This window comes from Myodes glareolus, chromosome 25, assembly GCF_982192425.1.
Source record: "Myodes glareolus chromosome 25, mMyoGla1.1, whole genome shotgun sequence".
NCBI lineage: Eukaryota > Metazoa > Chordata > Mammalia > Rodentia > Cricetidae > Myodes > Myodes glareolus.
Genome location: NC_142050.1, coordinates 27343653 through 27360359, shown reverse-complemented (window position 1 = coordinate 27360359; position 16707 = coordinate 27343653). Strand labels below are relative to the sequence as shown.

The 16707-nt window shown below is 41.5% G+C and overlaps 1 protein-coding gene across 2 annotated transcripts in view; it reads left to right on the top strand.

Moving 5' to 3' along the window:
• Positions 1–705: 705 nt before the first annotated feature.
• The window catches only part of Tnpo3 (transportin 3), a 75609-nt gene continuing 59607 nt past the window's right edge, over positions 706–16707 (top strand). Inside the window, exons 1-2 of one of the 2 annotated variants that reach the window (XM_048451054.3) lie at positions 707–1201; positions 12865–13023. Coding sequence is in view for 1 of the 2 variants with exons in the window: in XM_048451052.3 (XP_048307009.1) it covers positions 1082–1201 (120 nt within the window). In the remaining variant the exon portion in view is untranslated. Of the gene's footprint in view, positions 1202–12864; positions 13024–16707 lie in introns of both variants that reach the window. The other variant, XM_048451052.3, reaches the window with a different exon arrangement.

Genomic DNA, 16707 nt, shown 5'->3' with positions numbered 1-16707 from the left:
TCCTGTAGCGAAAGTTGGTCGTGAACTCCTCCTGATGGTCTGTCATCCAAGATCTGAGATTACAGGCCCCCTTCATACAAACCAACATGGTATTGACTTTTTAATATAAGAAGAAACGTATGTTACAAAAGCAACATCCAATATGCAAATGACCCTAGTGGATAAGAACCTGAAACAGAACAAGAAATTCCTTTTAAATGTTAAGATCTTAGTAGAAAAAAAAAAGGCTCATTCTGGATTTATTCAGTGCGGCACATGCTTCAGGTGTGAAAATAGTAATTTGGTTAAGTGTACCTAGTGTGATTCTAAAGAGAATCAGAGTAGGAACCGTGTCTTAAGTGACCTTTGACTGTGCAGTACACTATAGATAGTAGGACCTTAGAGATAGTTGAACAGATAGTCCTTAAGTGCCCGTCGGAGATAGGAAGGACTGACTCCCTGGAGAGGGGCGCGGACGTAGAAAAACGAGAGGAAAGACTTTGGATTCATTGTCAAGGAGATAAGATTAGGTCAGGGACGTGACACAAATCGTTCTTAAAGCTCAAGTAAGACGTTACAGACCTAGATAACTACCTTGTATACCTTCCCTTCAGTTCTCCTGGTCCGGCAAGGTCACTTCCGGGAGGAGGCGGGAAACAAGAGGAGGCGTGCCGGGAAGAAGGCAGTTTGTAGTGCACCAGACGGAAGTGTGCTAAGGTATATGGGCGGCTGCTTCCGGTCTGGTAAAGCTCTGTTTCAGGTTCGCTGCGTGGTTAGTGTCATGCGGTGATAGGCCTCTGAGATCAAGGCGGGAGGTGAGGAATAAAAATCCGTGTCCGGACTCTAGAGACTGGATTCTAGCAGAAAGACAGGACAAAAGGGGATCTGGGAACCTGAGACGACATATCCGCTGTTTCCGAGGGGGCGACTTCCACGAGGAACCCTCCCTCCCCCTCCCCTGGTAACGGCCAGAAAGGAGGAGATGGCGCCAGTCAGGGAGCGGCTGTGGCCGAGACAGTGAGGAATCGTGAGAGGCGGAGCAGGAGGGAAGCCTCGGAGAAGTATCGGAGTCGTCGCTGTCACCGCCGCCGCCGCCACCACCATGGAAGGAGCCAAGCCAACATTGCAGCTCGTGTACCAGGCAGTGCAGGCGCTTTACCACGACCCAGATCCCAGCGGAAAGGAGCGCGCCTCGTTTTGGCTTGGGGAGCTGCAACGTTCGGTGAGGGGCGGGAAGTGGTCGTTCTGTGGCGCGGGGCCGGGTCGGGGCCGGGTGGGCTCTAGAGTTGAGCCTGAGCGGGGCGGTTGGCCGGGGAAAAACCTCTTTCTGTAGGAGCTGCTGCTGTGGGGTGGGGCTGAGCAGCCACATCTCTGCCGCCTTTCAGAAATTGGTGGCCCCTGATCGGCCACGAATTGGTCCTTCCGCTATCTCGTAGAATCCGATTTGTAATTCTGTACTTTTTGCTTGTGGCATGGCTCTAGCCCCCCCCCCCCCCCCGTTTAAGTTCCGCCATCACTTTTGCTTTATAGGCCGTGCCTCTCTGTTTGTTTTATCTTCCTTTAGCCAAAATGAGCCCCAAATGCTTTCCCATCTTTCACATAAGGATGCTTTTGCTTCACCTTCTCTGTCCAAGGGATGCATCTGGCAATTTCTTCCCGGTGGTAGCCTTACTTAAACCTCAGTGTTCCTTGCCGATTTTCACTCATGTTATTCTCGAAATTTCTCAGTCTTCTAGATTTATATTCATATGACTTTCCCCCTTGCTTTAAAGTGCAATATAATATAAAGAAAAATTAATCATTGTTTCAGGAAATCTTTGGAGTTCTTTTGCTGTACATTGGATTCTTACCTTATTTCCTCCACCTGTAGGTTTCTGTTTGTAAGATGGGTATCGTAACTGCTTTAATTAGCCCATATTATGTGAGCAGGTGGTGGAGTGTTTGTGTTATATCTATTATATTTCCTCATGTTTAAGTTTTTTAGTTCATGTAACTTTGTTGACTCACGTTTTGTATTTTCTCCCTTGATTTTCACCCTCACTTTTGTTTTATATATGTATTTTGGTTTTCGAGACAGGGTTTCTCTGTGTAGCTTGGCTGTCTTGGTACTCACTCTGTAGAGCAGGCTGGCCTCAAACTCAAGAGATCTCAAGTGCTGGGATTAAAGGTGTGCGCCAGCACCGCTCAGCTTTCCTAAGTTTTATTTTATTTTAATGAGTTTGTCTGGGTGCTGATTTTTTTTTTCTTCTTTCTTTTCCGAGACAGGGTTTCTCTGTAGCTTTTGGAGCCTGTCCTGGAACTAGCTCTGGTAGACCAGGCTGGCCTTGAACTCACAGAGATCCGCCTCTGCCTCGCTAGTGCTGGGATTAAAGGCTGGCACCACCACTGCCCGGCATGTCAGATTTTGCTGACAGTGTATAGGTTTTAGTGTATGAGCTGTGAAATTTTTTGAAAACTGAGGAGTCTCATACAAACTGATGGACTAAACAGTAACCTTTATTTTTTGTTTTTGTGTGTGTTGCTGGAGAGCCAGTCCAACCTCCATCCCTAGCTCTCCTCTCCCTTTAGTTTTGCATTTCATACCCACAAGCACATTTTTGTTTACTCTAACTCATAACTGATTTTAACGGTGCTCTTCTCTGGTATAAGCCCTGACGATGCAAGTACATAATTTTTTTAAAAAATTGCCACTTTAACTTTGATCATTGTGTGTAAATGGGAGACCCAAGTCCTTGCTTACATAGTGGGAAGACAAGTAAGATTTTGTTGTGCATGGTGGCACACACCTTAAATCCCAGCACCCTGGAGGCAGAGGCAAGAGGCTCTCTTGAGTTCGAGGCCATCCTGGTCTACAGAGAGTTCCAGGACAGCCCGGGCAACACAGAAACCCTGTAACCAAAACCAAAAAGGTTAAATTGCGGCTTCCATGTAGGTAGGGCTCATGTGGTTTTTAGTTCTGTAGTGAAAGGAGTTAGAGTTCTCTGATTTTCATACAGTTTCCTAAATATAAATAACCTGCTAAAGTAAAGGCTTCACCCATAAACCTGTTAAGTGTGTTTTAAATCAGTACTGGAGTGCTTACAGTGGACAAACAACTTTTGGATGTTAGTAATTGGAAAGAAAACAATCATCAGTGATGATTAAATGTAATATCTTACAAGAGCCACGAGAAGTTCAGTATATATCTTCTGTTAGCACTTACTTAAGCTATCCCCTGGGCTGGAGAGATGGCTCAGTGGTTAAGAGCATTACCTGCTCTTCCAAAGGTCCTGAGTTCAATTCCCAGCAACCACATGGTGGCTTACATCTGTAAGCCATCTGTAATGAGGTCTGGTGCCCTCTTCTGGCCTGCAAACATATACATAGACAGAATATTGTATACATAATAAATAATTTTAAAAAATGCTATCCCCTTTCTCTTCCCCCCCATTATTCTCTGTTGCATCTTTTCGTTATCATCATAGAATCTCAACAGGAAGACAGGATACATTTGACAAAATACTTAGCAGAGAGAGGTTTTTCTGCTTTTTCTTGTTATTTTTGTTTTGTTTTTGTATCTCTTAGCTGTATCCCTAGCCTTTTTACTTTTTATTTTGACACAAAGACTTGCTTTCCTTTACCACGCCAGAGCAGAGTTTGTTATAAAGTACTTCTTATAAAGTTGCAGGAATAATTTACCAGAAGAAATAGTATCGTAACAAACTGTTATTTTTATGCTGGAAGGACTAAGCAGGATAAGTAGAGTTACTTGGTTTCTTCGAGTGGGAATGATGAGTTTCTGGTGACCAAACTTGAGGTCCCTTGCAGTGAGGGCTACTGGAAGAATGAATTTACTGACTCTATTTTTCTGGGATGCCCCATTGACCAAGCCAACCAGAAACCAGGGGACATTGAAAAAGTCAGTTCAAGAGAGCCTATTGATAGCCGGGCATAGTGATGCAGGCCTTTAATCCCAGCACTTGGAGGCAGAGGCAGGTGAATTTCTGAGTTCAAGGTTAGCTCTGAAGTTCCAGGACAGCTAGGGCTGCACATTAAGAGACACTGCCTCAAGGGGAAAAAAAAGTACAGCTTCCTGGAGCAGAAAAGATAGTAGTAAAAGGGTAAGAAAATATCACACGGTTACACATCACCATTTGGGCAACTTCAGCATTTAAATTATTTATTGTGTTTGTATGTGGATGTCAGTTTTCTTCTGACTCGTGGATTCTAGAGATCTAACTCAGGCTGCAGGCTTGACAGCACGTGTTCTGATAGGCTAAGGCTAAGCCGGTCTCATTTGCCCCACATGAGCATTTAAAAGGACAGGTCAGGTGACACTTGAACTTGATTCTTTTATTTTCTTCAGGCCACAAAGTTGTACTTTGAATCTTGTCATTCCCAAAAGCTCCAGTCTCCAAATCTCTTACTCAGACAGTCTTCTCTGAGCACAATCTGTTATTTACTCTTTCCTGGCTCAAGAATTTTAAGTAACCCCATGTTTGATGACTTTTGTTTGTTTGTTAGTTTGTTTATTTTTCGAGACAGGGCTTCTCTGTATAACATCTCTAACTGTCCTGGAACTTGCTTTGTAGACCAGGCTGACTTAGAACTCACAGAGATCCATCTGCTTCTGCCTCCCATGTGCTGAGATTAAGGGCATGTGCCACCACTGCCTGGCTCATGCTTGAGTATTTACTCTTTTGAAATCTTAAGTAATTTCAATTTTTATCGAAATTTAAAAGCTTTACTTTAAAGGCTTTTTGTGCTTGGTGAGTAGTATTCTTTTTTTTTTTAAGTTTGTTTTGTTTTTTATATATCTAAATCATTTGTTCCCAAATGTCCATAGTATAAAATGTCCACTTTATATTTTCATATTAATCTGTTTTCTTTGTTGGCTGAAGAAGACTGTGGCCCTAAGATCTTTCAACCCCAAACATAGCCCTCAGTTCAAGACAGAGTTTATTCTTGAATGATCAAGGTCCACAAACATGAATCAGGGTACCCTGAAATGTGTTCTACTATGGAAGTGGTTGCATGAAACTATGAGTTATAGAACAAGTAAGTGGGGCTGCAGATAATGTCTCCGTGGTTGAGTGCTCACTGTTCTAGAGGATCACTCTTAGCTTCCCAGCACCTGCCTGGCAGCTCAGAACTGGCTGTCCTCAAGCACCAGGAGATCTGCTGCTCCCTTCTGCTTGCATACACACACAGACAGACAGACAGACAGACAGATTAAGAAATAAATAAAAAGAACAAGGAATGTCAAATCAAAGAATTTACAGAATACATTAGTTGGGCATTGGATGATCGGGTTATAGAAAAGAAACAAACTGCTGGGTTTTTTTTTGTTTTTTTTTTAATAGGGGTTTTTGTAGTTTTGTTTTGAGACAGAGTCTTGCTGTGTTTGGCCTGGAACTTGCTGTTCACCAAGTGGCCTTGAACTCATGGAGATTTGCCTGTCTTTGTTTCCCCAATGCTTGGATTAAAGGCATGTACCACCACAATTGGTTCTACAGTAGGCTTTAGGTACTATCTGATGACTTTCTTAATTTATAGCCTTTGGATTGGTAGAAGTTAGTGGTCTGGTAAGAATATACCTTAAAGGTCAGAAGGCAGTGAATGCTGTTGAGGGGGCTAAAAATAGCCCAAGATAATTTGACTTTGTATCTGCAACATTCCAACTTTCTGTGATCGGGAGTTATTTCCCTGTGTAACAGTCCTAGCTGTCCTAGCTTTTGTAGACCAGGCTGACCTCAACTCACATGGACTCACCTGCCTCTGCCTCCCGAGTGCTGGGATTAAAGGTGTGTACCACCACCGCCTGGCTGATCAGGAGTTCTAATTAGCCTTTTAGCTTTATAGAGTCTTTAACACAGGTAAGAGGTTTTTGCTTATTGTCCTTCCATTTCTCTTATGTGTACAGGTTTATGTGTGAGGGGGGCATGTGAGTACATGCAGATGGAGGCCAGAGGGCAACCTTGGGTGTCATTTCAGGAACTGATGTCTGTCTCCTTTGAGAGAAAGTCTCATTGGCATAAAACTCACCAATTAGTGCTAGACTGGTTAGCCAGCTGAGCCCTAACTTCCCCGTGCTGGATTTGCAAACTGGTGCCTATCTTTTTATTTGTATTTATTTATTTTTGTTGTGGGTTCTAGGGTTCAAACTCAAACCTTATATATGTGTATATATATTTTTTTTCTTTTTTTTCTTTTTTATTTTTTAGGTAAGTACTTCCTTGACTGAGGAATTATTTTTATTATTTTTAGTTTTTTTTTTTTTAAATAAAAACCTTGAGGGGAGGGCAGAGTCTCACTCTGTAGCCCAGGCTGTATTTGAATTCTTGATCCTTCTGTCTCTGTCTTCTGACTATTAGAATTATAATGCACCACTGTACTGTTGTCATAACTTTTCCTCACTTGCTTTTAGGGGTAGTAGTTGGGATAGGATCTTGCTACATAATCAAGATTGGCGTAAATCTTGTTTTGTGTCCTAGGCTAGTCTTGAACTTGAGTTTCTTCTGCCTTACTTCAGGATGGGCTGCTGTCCATGGCATCTCTCACTGTCTTCATGTTGCTCATTTTTTTCCTGGGCCACTTTTACTTTGAGCAGAGTCCTCTAGTCTTCTGCCTGGAGATTATAAGCTGGTTGCCAGTGTCCCAGTTGCTAGGTAGGGGATGAGGGCAGGTGGTGGAGTTCAATGTTTTCATTTACTCTTTTATTTTCAGGTAATATTCCTGTCCTTACCTGAGTCTTTTCTCAGCAATCCAGAGTCCCTGTTTGAGTCCTGCCAGAGTAAAGCAGAGTAACCTCTTAGGATAGGAGGATAATAGTCCAGTTGCTCAGAGTCAAGGAGAACATATACAGAGCTGGGTGTCTGCCTTTAGTTGTACCTGGTGTTTATAATTCTGAGCTACAGGATTCATTTTTGGGTTTCCCCATCTGAGCTCATCCTGTCCCCAGGCGGATTTCAGCTATTTTTAGGTCTGTTCATTAAGATAGTTTATGTATTGGAAGACTGTAGTTGTACACACCTTTAATCCTGGCAGAGGCAGGCTGGTTCCTATGATTCCTGGATAAACCTCGCCTACAGAGTGAATTCCAGGACAGCCAGAGCTATGCAGTGAAACTCTTGTCTTGAAAGCACCTCCCTGCCAAAAAAGTTTTCACAGTTTTGTTGTTATCTGTTTCCATCGTCCTTGTCATGTGGAATTTTGCCTTCTTTTTTGGACAATGTCTCTTTTAACTCAGGATGGCCTTGAAACCTCTGCAGCTCCTTATCCTCCTGCCTCAGCTGGACAAGTGCTGGGATTACAGTGTGTTCTGTCAAGTCTAGGTAAAATAGGTTATTTTCTGAAGAACCTTTATTCATTACTCTACAGACTTTTTCACCAAAATCCTTGGAACTCTTCAGACATAGTTACCGTCTCTGGTAAGCAGATATCGCTGACAACTCCAAAGTGTTTTTAAAAGAAACTAAGTTATTTTGAGTCAGATCTTAAGGAATCCTTATGTAATAGCAGTTTGCATGTTCTGAAAACAGTGGTTTCCTTTAACCACCTCTAGTGTGTATACAGAATAAGTAGACAATTTCAAAAGCTCTGGGGAACACAGACTGTCTCTTTCTAGGGCTAGTAATTATGCTGCTTAGCTGTTTTAAGTTGGTTCTTTTACAGAGATAATCTGTGTGCTAGAAGTTATCTTGAAGTTCTAGTTGAGGCTGAGGATGTGGCCCAGTTGGTGGAGTGCTTTTCTAGAATGCATGAAGCCTTGGGTTTGATCCACAGCTCTGCATAAACCAGGTGTGGTGAGTCATGCCTGTAATGCTAACTGCTTAGGAGGTGGGGACGAGAAAACAGCCACATACTGAGTTTGAGGGCAGCCTGGGCATGAGACCCTATCTTAAAAATGTCAGAGACAACTGTGTGATGGTGACTCACACCTTTAATCCCAGCACTTGGTTGGTAGAGGCAGGCAGATCCCTCTGAGTTCAAGTCAGCCTGGTCTACAGAGAGTTCCATGACAGACAGGGCTACACAGAGAAATCCTATCTCAAACCAAAACAAAACAAAAGCCAGAGAAGGTATGCTCTGTGTTCTTATCTGGAAACTGAGTAGATGATGAAAAGCATATTTTAAAAAATGAAGTAAAGTCAAAGTCATGCCATAATGGACTCGCTTGGTATTTTTGTGTATGATTTGTCACATGTCAGTGGAAATTTTCTCCCATAGCGTGTCAGAAAGGTTATGGAACATGGCTCTCAGCTTCTGGTTTCTTTTCCAGTGCTTTTCCCTCTGGAACTTTATTTAGGAGGAAAAATAGTAAGAAGCAAGTCTTTCTGCATACGTGGAGTAGCCCTGTGTCACCTGCACAGTCACACACAGACGTTTTCAGAATCTCTTTCTTTAGGTCCCTGGATGGTTCATTTTCCTTTGTTAGCCCGCTGTGTTTCTTCCAGGAATTCTTCTCATCATACTGAGTACGTACCAGATCAGAGACAGATGATCTAGATTCATGTCCCAGTCTCACCGCTTACTAAATATGTGACTCACTCTCCACGTTCCTTAGGCTTCCTCTGCCTTGGTTTCCTTGTAGAGTTATGGATGACTCCAAAGCAGCTGTCCTGCAAAGTCTTCACCCCACATGAATGATGATTTCCCCACAGCCAAACAAGGAAGCCACCTGAAATTCTTTGACTCTTCCACTTAGTTCTCATACCTAGACCTTTGGTTTGTTCTAGCAGTTGTAGTCACTAATTTAGTTTATCTTTTACGTGTTTATTTTTGTGCTTATGTTTGTAACTTCTAGTGATGTGACCTTTAAAACATAACTTGATTTTGAAATGAAGCCCTTTTAAAAAAGAAAGCTGTTTCTATATAACTTCTGAGGGTCAGTTAGCATGATGAATATAGGAATGAATATTGTATGCTCATTGGAAGAGACTGAGAGAAAAAGGCTACCTCACTGATCTACCTGGATCATTCCATATGGAAGCCACTAACCAGGCATGGCTATTTAAAGTGAAGTGAAAGCTGAAATAAATCCATTACATTAATTGGACAGGGTATACATGGTTTTGGAGTATTAGGGACTATGTGTGAATTTGTGATGGTGTTTTTGTGGATGTGGTTGTCTGTTTTCTGGTACTATTCATTTTTACCCGGATTCGTTCATTTCCGGTCCACCTGGTCTTGGACCAGTTGATAGTTTGATCTAGAACTTAAAATCGTCAGAGCACTGCTACATTTTCTAATTACAACACAGGTTTTTCAAGACTTTTCCAGGTATTTATCCAGCTTTTATTGTGTTGATGTTTATGAGGAAAATGAAAAGTGTATTTTATGGGTTTAAAAATATTTATTATTGTGCATGTATGGGCACGCAAATAGGTCTGTGTACATCTTTTGGGAGTCTGTGTTTTTACCTTAAATGGACTGGGAGTTAGAACTTAGCTGGCCAGGCTTGTGCAGCCGGTGCTCTTACCCACTGAACTGTCTGGTTGACGAGCTCTTGTGGATTTTTAGATGTTTGTTTATGCCAGATGTGGTGGTGCACGCCTTTAATCCCAACACTCAGGAGGCAGAGGCAGGCAGAGAATTTGAGATTAGCCTGGTCTACACAGTGGGTTCCAGGACAGCCAAGGCTACATAAAGAGACCTTGACTCAAAAAATATATTTATTTTACTTTTATTATTTGTATGGGTTTCTGTGTGAGTGGTACATGTGAATTTAGGTGCCCACAGATGCCAGGAGATGGTGTTAGATTCACAAGTGATTGTGAGCACCAGATATGATTGCTAGGAACTGTATTCTGGACTTCCATAAGAGTAGTATTTGGTCTTAAACCATTGAGCCATCATTTTATCTTGGTTTTTTTTTTTTTTGAGACAGTCTCTCACTGTGTAGATCTGGTTGACCTGAAAGTTGCTATGTAGATCAGGTTGACCCAAATGTACAGAGATCCTCCTCTCTGTCTACCAAGTGCTAAGATTAAAGTCATGCAGCACTGTGGATATTTTTGTGTGTGTGAGGAAAAATTCAAAACAATAATTTGCCATTTTAGCTATTTTTGTTGTTTTGCTTTGGGACAAAATCCCACTATGGAGCAAAAGACTGCCTTTGAATTCATGTTCTTTCTTCCTCAGCCCCACCATTGCTAGACTACAGGCTTTTGCCTGGTTTAAAAAAAAAAAACAAAATTGTGTGTATGTGGGCACCTGCAAAGGCCAGAGAGGACATCAGCTCCCTGGAGCTGAAATTACAGGCAGTTGTGAGCTGCTGTCCACTGTGGTGCTAGGAATCCAACTTGGGTTCTTAGAAGAGCATCAAGCGTTCCTACATGGGCTATCTCCTTAGCCCACCTTGTCGTCATTTTTAAGTATGTAGTTCAGTGATATTAAGTATACTGACATTTTGTTACTGTTGCTACCATACATCTCTAGAATTTTTCCTAAAATAACTAAGATATGTTCATTAGAACTAGTCCCTGTTCCCCTTTTCCACAGCAATCTAATGTCTTTGAAACCAATTGCTGTCTGGAATCAACAATTTTGTGGTGTTACAGACATTTCTCACGTAGCATAGTGTTCTCAGAGCTTATGCATGAAGTTCCTGCTTATGTCTTTTGGGATATATGTTCAGAAGTAGAATTGCTAAATCACATGAGTTTTTGTTTTTAATCCCGATAACTATCTTAGGTTTTTAGAATCTTTGGTTCTAATTGAGTTTAATAACAGTATAGGAAGTTTTGATACATCATTACTCAGACTTTGTTGCCGTCTTCCAAAGCTTGCACCACAGTGCTGGACAGTCACCAGTGCTTTGTGGTTGTCCAGGGGAAGCCCAGACAGAAACTTCGTTTGTCTTTATTGGGAAGTCACATTTCTGTTACACGGGGCAAGTTTGTAGCAGCAGGAATCCCTTTAGACACTACACATTTTTCCCACCTGGTATACTATTAGGAAACAAATCTTTCTTTTTCTTTTGATGAGATTTTTGGTAGCAGAATTTATGTTTCTTACTTATTTTTCTCCCTTGGTCCTGCAGCACAGCTCCTTGTTCTCAGTGTGCGCATCGTTTCCTCGTGCTTTCTGCTCATTCCTCGTGCTCATTCATAGTGTAATGACATTTGAACAGTCATCCCCAAAACAAGAGAGTATATGAGAGAATTTGAAAATAAACATTTTTGAAAATTCAGAGCCTTATTTATTTATTTATTTTAAGACAAAATCTCACTATGTAGCTCCTTCTGGTCTGGACCTGGCTATGTAGACAAAGCTAGTCTTGAACTCACAGAGATCTACCTGCTCCTGCTTCCTGAGTGATGGAAGTAAAGATCCTACCAGGCAGGGCCCAGATCTTTTTAGACACAGTAATTTCATAAATAGTGCCCTAATATCACATCTCGCATTTTAAAAACATTTTTATTTATTTTTGGCTTTTCAAGACTGAGTTTCTCTGTGTAGCCCTAGCTGTCCTGGAACTCACTCTGTAGATCAAGCTGGCCACGAACTCACAGGAATCTATCTGCCTGTCTCTGCCTCCTGAGTGCTGGAATTGAAGGTGTGTGGGAAATGCCCTCAACATTTATTTTTATAAGTTTAAAATTTTTGATTTTCAATTTTGTTATTATGGTTAATATGCAAAGTAAACTTTTATGAGTTCAGCAGGAGGGATAACTCAGTTATGAAGTGCTTGCCTAGCATGCACAAAGAAGCCCTGGCTTACATCCCAGTACGTGAAACCAGGTGTAGAGGCGAATGTGGTGTAGTGACAGCACTGGGTATATGGAGGCAAGAAGTTCTGAAAGAAATTCAAAGTCTTTGGCTCTGCTGTGAGTTCCGGATACTAGGGGCTACAATGGAATTCGGTCTCAAAAAAATAAAAAAAACCCCTCCTGCTAATGAGATGTGCCTGCTGCCAAGTCTGATAACCTGAGTTCAATCCCTGGAACCTGATCTAAAGGAAGAAGAAACTGATTCCAGCCAGTTAACCTCTGATCTCCACTCAGGTGTCATGGCACACATGCATGTAAACACATATAATAATTAAAAATGTGATAAAAATTTTAAAGTTTCATCTAATATTTGAATTATTATACATTTCATTGGTTGGCAGGAATGAAAGTAAATAGGTTTTCTATATTTTGGCTTTCAGGAAGTCTTCTTCCCTGGACTATGCTCTCAACAAATGGTTCCTTCTACCTTGACAGTCTCTGAAGAACAGCAAGTGGTCGCGACTGTTGAGCTTTCCTTCTAGCCCAGCTCTTTTGACCTTAATAATTATAGGAAGTTGAGATTGCTTAAACTATCTGGTCTGTATTCCCTGGCAACTCTCATTTAATAATTCTATCATTCATTGATTGGTTTTCCTTTAAAATGCAGCAACCAGACACTTTTATGTTACTTTTCGTGTCTCATTGAATATCTTATTTCCAGAAACTCATTTTCTGTTTGTCAGAGCTCTTGGGTTCTCTGAAGGATTTCAAGTAGTTCTGTTTAAGTTGTTTTTGTGCAAGATTAATTAACAGCCCTGATTTGAGTCTAAATCGTGGCAGCTAATGACTCCTTTAGCTCCTGTCTGGGTGTGTGCTGGCATTGTTGAGGCCTGCTGAGTGATTTTGGTTGATCTGGCAGTTTTAGAGCTGTTGGTATACCAGTGAGTCCTGGAACAGCAGTGCACAATAAAGAAGAAAAGAGACAAGTACTGTGCAGATATGCTGTGAAGTCTAATGAAGGACTTGGTGCATGCTAGTGAAAGGATTGCTGAGCCATAGCCCGCCCCACATTCGTCACAGAGTCATGGAAATAGCCTTTGAAAGAAAAGACTGTAAAGGTCTGCTCTGCTGCTGCTGTGTGAAGAGGGAGATTGGAATTAGACCTTAAATGGAACATGTTCTCTTGTTGCAGTCTCTTTGAAATGTGCTGCTAGTGGGAGCTGCAGCTTCCTCCTGCTGACTCTGAGCCCCAGGCTTCGGTTGAGATGGCCCTTTGAGAATGTGGAGCTTAGTCCAAGCCTGGATTTCAGTGGGTAGCACCTGGCATCTGTGGCTAGAAAGTCCTTGAAGTGTAAGTGCTTTATTCTCTCCTTGTAAAGAGTCCTCTATCCTCCTTTATCTTTCTTTCTGCAGCATAACAGGAGGGATGATGAGCCATGTACTCTAGCATCCATGGAGTCAGAATTTGGTTGGCTTGGTGACCCAAACAAGATAACTTGTTAATGTTTTAAAGCTACAGCTCCTAACCCCTCCCAGCCACAAAAATGCAGAAGCAAAGAGTGAAATGATAACTTATTGCCTCTTAACATTTAGTGTTGGCAGTTTTGAGGGGAGAGGGATTAGATGCTGGGTTTAAGCCACCATTGGTTGCTGGGAATTGAATTTAGGACCTCTGGAAGAACAGTACTCTTAACCCCTGAGCCACCTTTCGAGCCCCAGATGCTGAGTCTGAACTCAGGACCTTATACACACATGCTGGACAAATGCTCTACAACTGAGCTGTATCCCTAACATCTACCCAACCCCAGCACTGGGGATTGAACCTTGGACCTCATGCATAGGCAAGTAACTCTACCACTGAGCTATATCCCCAGATCTTTTTTTCTTCCTTTTAGTTTTTCGAGACAAGGTTTCTCTGTGTAACCCTGGCAGTCCTGGAACTCACTATTTAGATTAGGATGGCCTTGAACTCACAGAGATCCACCTGCCTCTGCCTCCCAAGTGCTGGGATTAAAGGCGTGCATCACCACCACCACCACTGGGCCCCAGATCTTTTCTTACTTTGTAGTTTGAGACAGACTTTCAAAATTGTCCAGGCTAGATTTAAAAGCCTCTGTATAGCCCAAGAAGGCTTATTGTTTTAAACTAACTATTTACTCAGTAGTGTTTTGGTTTTTTGAAATGGTCTCCATAGAGTAGGCTGACTTCCTATGTAGCCCAGGATGACCTTAAGATCTTGTTTCTCTTCCCTACTTTTGTCTACTCAGCGCTGGGAGTATGGGAATGCACCACCATTCTTGGCAGTTAGTAACTTTGATTGTCACTTTCCTTAGGTATTTTGCATGTGATTCTCATATTAGTTTTATTCCAAAAGACAGATACTAGGAAGGAGAGGTACAGTCGAGTAGTATACAAAGCAACTTTAAGACTTAAATGCTAGATGGGCATGGTGGCTTACACCTGAAATCCCAGCACTAAGCCTAAGGCAGGGAGATAATCAGGAGCCTAAGATCAGCCTGGGCTATTAAGTGAGACACTTTCTGTGTCTTAAAAATTAAGTAAAAAGGTACTTGAAACTAGAAAATAGATCTTTTCCTTTGGTTTTGCCCTGAATTTTTTGTTTGTTTGTTTGTTTTTGGTTTTTAGAGATAGTTTCTCTCTTCTGTCCTGACTGTCCTGGAATTTGCTCTATAGATCAGGCTGACCCCAAACTCAGAGTTCCATCTGCCATTGTCTCCCAAGTATTTTTACAGGAGTAAAATACTTTTACTCCTGGGAGGTTATTTCCCAAGGTCATTTACCCATAGAATTGTCTTAGGAAATGTTTATAGCTGCTCTCTATAGTTTAATTAAAAAGCAAATCCTTTTTCCTAAGTCAGTTTTATACCATCTGTGACAAATACTTGAGATAAACAAAAAGAATCCAAATTTATTTGGACTCATGATTTCAGAGTTTTCTGTCCATGGTCTCATAGTTTGTGGTTCCCAGATTGTGATGAGGCAGAGTATCATGCTGTGTAGTAATTGTGGAAAAAGCTGCTCATGTCATAGTCACTGGGAAATAGGAAGAAGCAAAGACAGGGCCTTAGGATTAAGTATTCCCTTCAAGTATGTGTGCTTTGCCCTTCTGCTTCCTTCAACCAGGCACCACCTCCAAAAATTTCTATTATTTCCCAATAGTCCATTATGTTTTTTGAAAATTACATTTTCTTTATTTTGTGGAGGTAGGGGCACGTGTATGCCATATGTGTAGAGGTCAGAGGAGTCATTCTGTTTCCACCATGTTGGTCTTCTCAGGTCATGAGGTTTGAGGTAAGTAAGCACCTTTACATAATGAGTCATCTTAATGACTCCGACATTAAGTTCTGAATTCATTTGTGGATTAAACCCGTTTATGAAATTTAAAACCTTCATGGTCTTATCACCTACCAATGATGCCATTTTTAAATATTGATGAATTGGTGACTTCAACAAACAAATTTTGGAGACTTTTCAGTTCTAAGCTATAACCTCCATTTAGATCACACAATCATTAGATGCAAATTTCCCTTTTTTTCTTTATGAAACAGGGTATATTAGTTATTTATCTTGTTGCTATAACAAAATACCTGACAAAGCAATACCTGACAAAGAAAGGAAAGGTTTGTTTTGACCATAGTTCCAGGGAACATAGGCTGTCATGGTAGAAACATTAGGCTAGCAGAAGCAGGAGGCAGCTGATCACATGTCCACAGTCAGGGAGCAGAGAGCTACCGATATTTCTGTTTAGCTTGCTTTCTTTTTATTCAGCCCAGAATTGCAGTTCATGGAATGATAAATACTGTTCACATTTAGGTTTGTCTTCCCACCTCATTTAACCTCCTTTAGATAATTCCTCATAGGCATGCCCAGAGATTTGTTTCCATGGTGATTCTTAATCACCAAATTGACAATGAAGAATCACCATCTCAGAGGGTCTAATGTAGCCCAGGCTGGCCTCAAACTCACTGTGTAGCTGAGGATGTCCTGAACTTCTGTTCCTTCTGCCTCTTTCCTGGCTGCTAAGATTTTCCTAGGAATGTGTTACACTCCTACCCCTAGTCCCTAGTATTTGCTGTAGCGCTGTTGGAACCCAGGGTCTCATTCATGCTTAGCAAGCATTCTCCCAACTGCATCATTAAAGTGCCAAAAGATACAGATTTTCTATTTGCTTTAGTTGCCTGGATCTGAATATACTGCTTCTTTTATTACATTTCAGAAATACTGAAAATATTTTGAAATAAGCTCCTTTTAGAACACTTGATTTTTTTTTTCTTCCAAACTTCTTGTCTCTGAAATTTTTTGAAACCCTTTATTTTTGGAACTGTTGATCCTCCTGTTCCTGTCTCCTAGGTGTTAAAATTACAGATGTGTATCTCAGTATATGAAACAAAACATATAAATTTTGAGATTTTAGCTAGAGAAAATATCAAGCTTCTTATCACTAAAAATCAAACAAAATTCAGGATCCATTCCGGCAAAGTCTGCAGTTCTACAGCTGAGAATAGGGGTCTCCTAGGCTGGGGACAGCTCAGTGGGTGAAGTGTGTGCAAGAGTGAGGACCTGAGTTTGCATTCCCAGCACCACATAGATCTGGAAGCAGTGTGTGCTTCTGTAGTCAATGAACTCTGTGACATCATGGGAAGTGAAGACAAGAATCCCCAAAGCTTGTGGTTCAGCTAGCCTGGGCTGTGCAGTGATGAGCAAGAAACCCTGTCTCAACCTAGAAGATGAAGAGCACACCTGAAGTCCTGTGACTTCCACAGAGGCACCAAAGCACTGCTGCACTGCAGTCATGAACACACACACACATCAGATTGAAAAGAATTTCTCATCTTCTGGTGCTCTGTTGCCCTTTCTCTATTTGCATGTTTTAAACTCTGGTGTCATAGTTATCCTTAATGTATAAGTGTCTCGCACATCTAGGAAAGCATGTGCTGCATGTTTGAGAAAACTAAGAAGTATCATAGAAGCTAGGTGTAGCTGTGCGTGCTTTTAATCTTAGACTTGGGAAGCA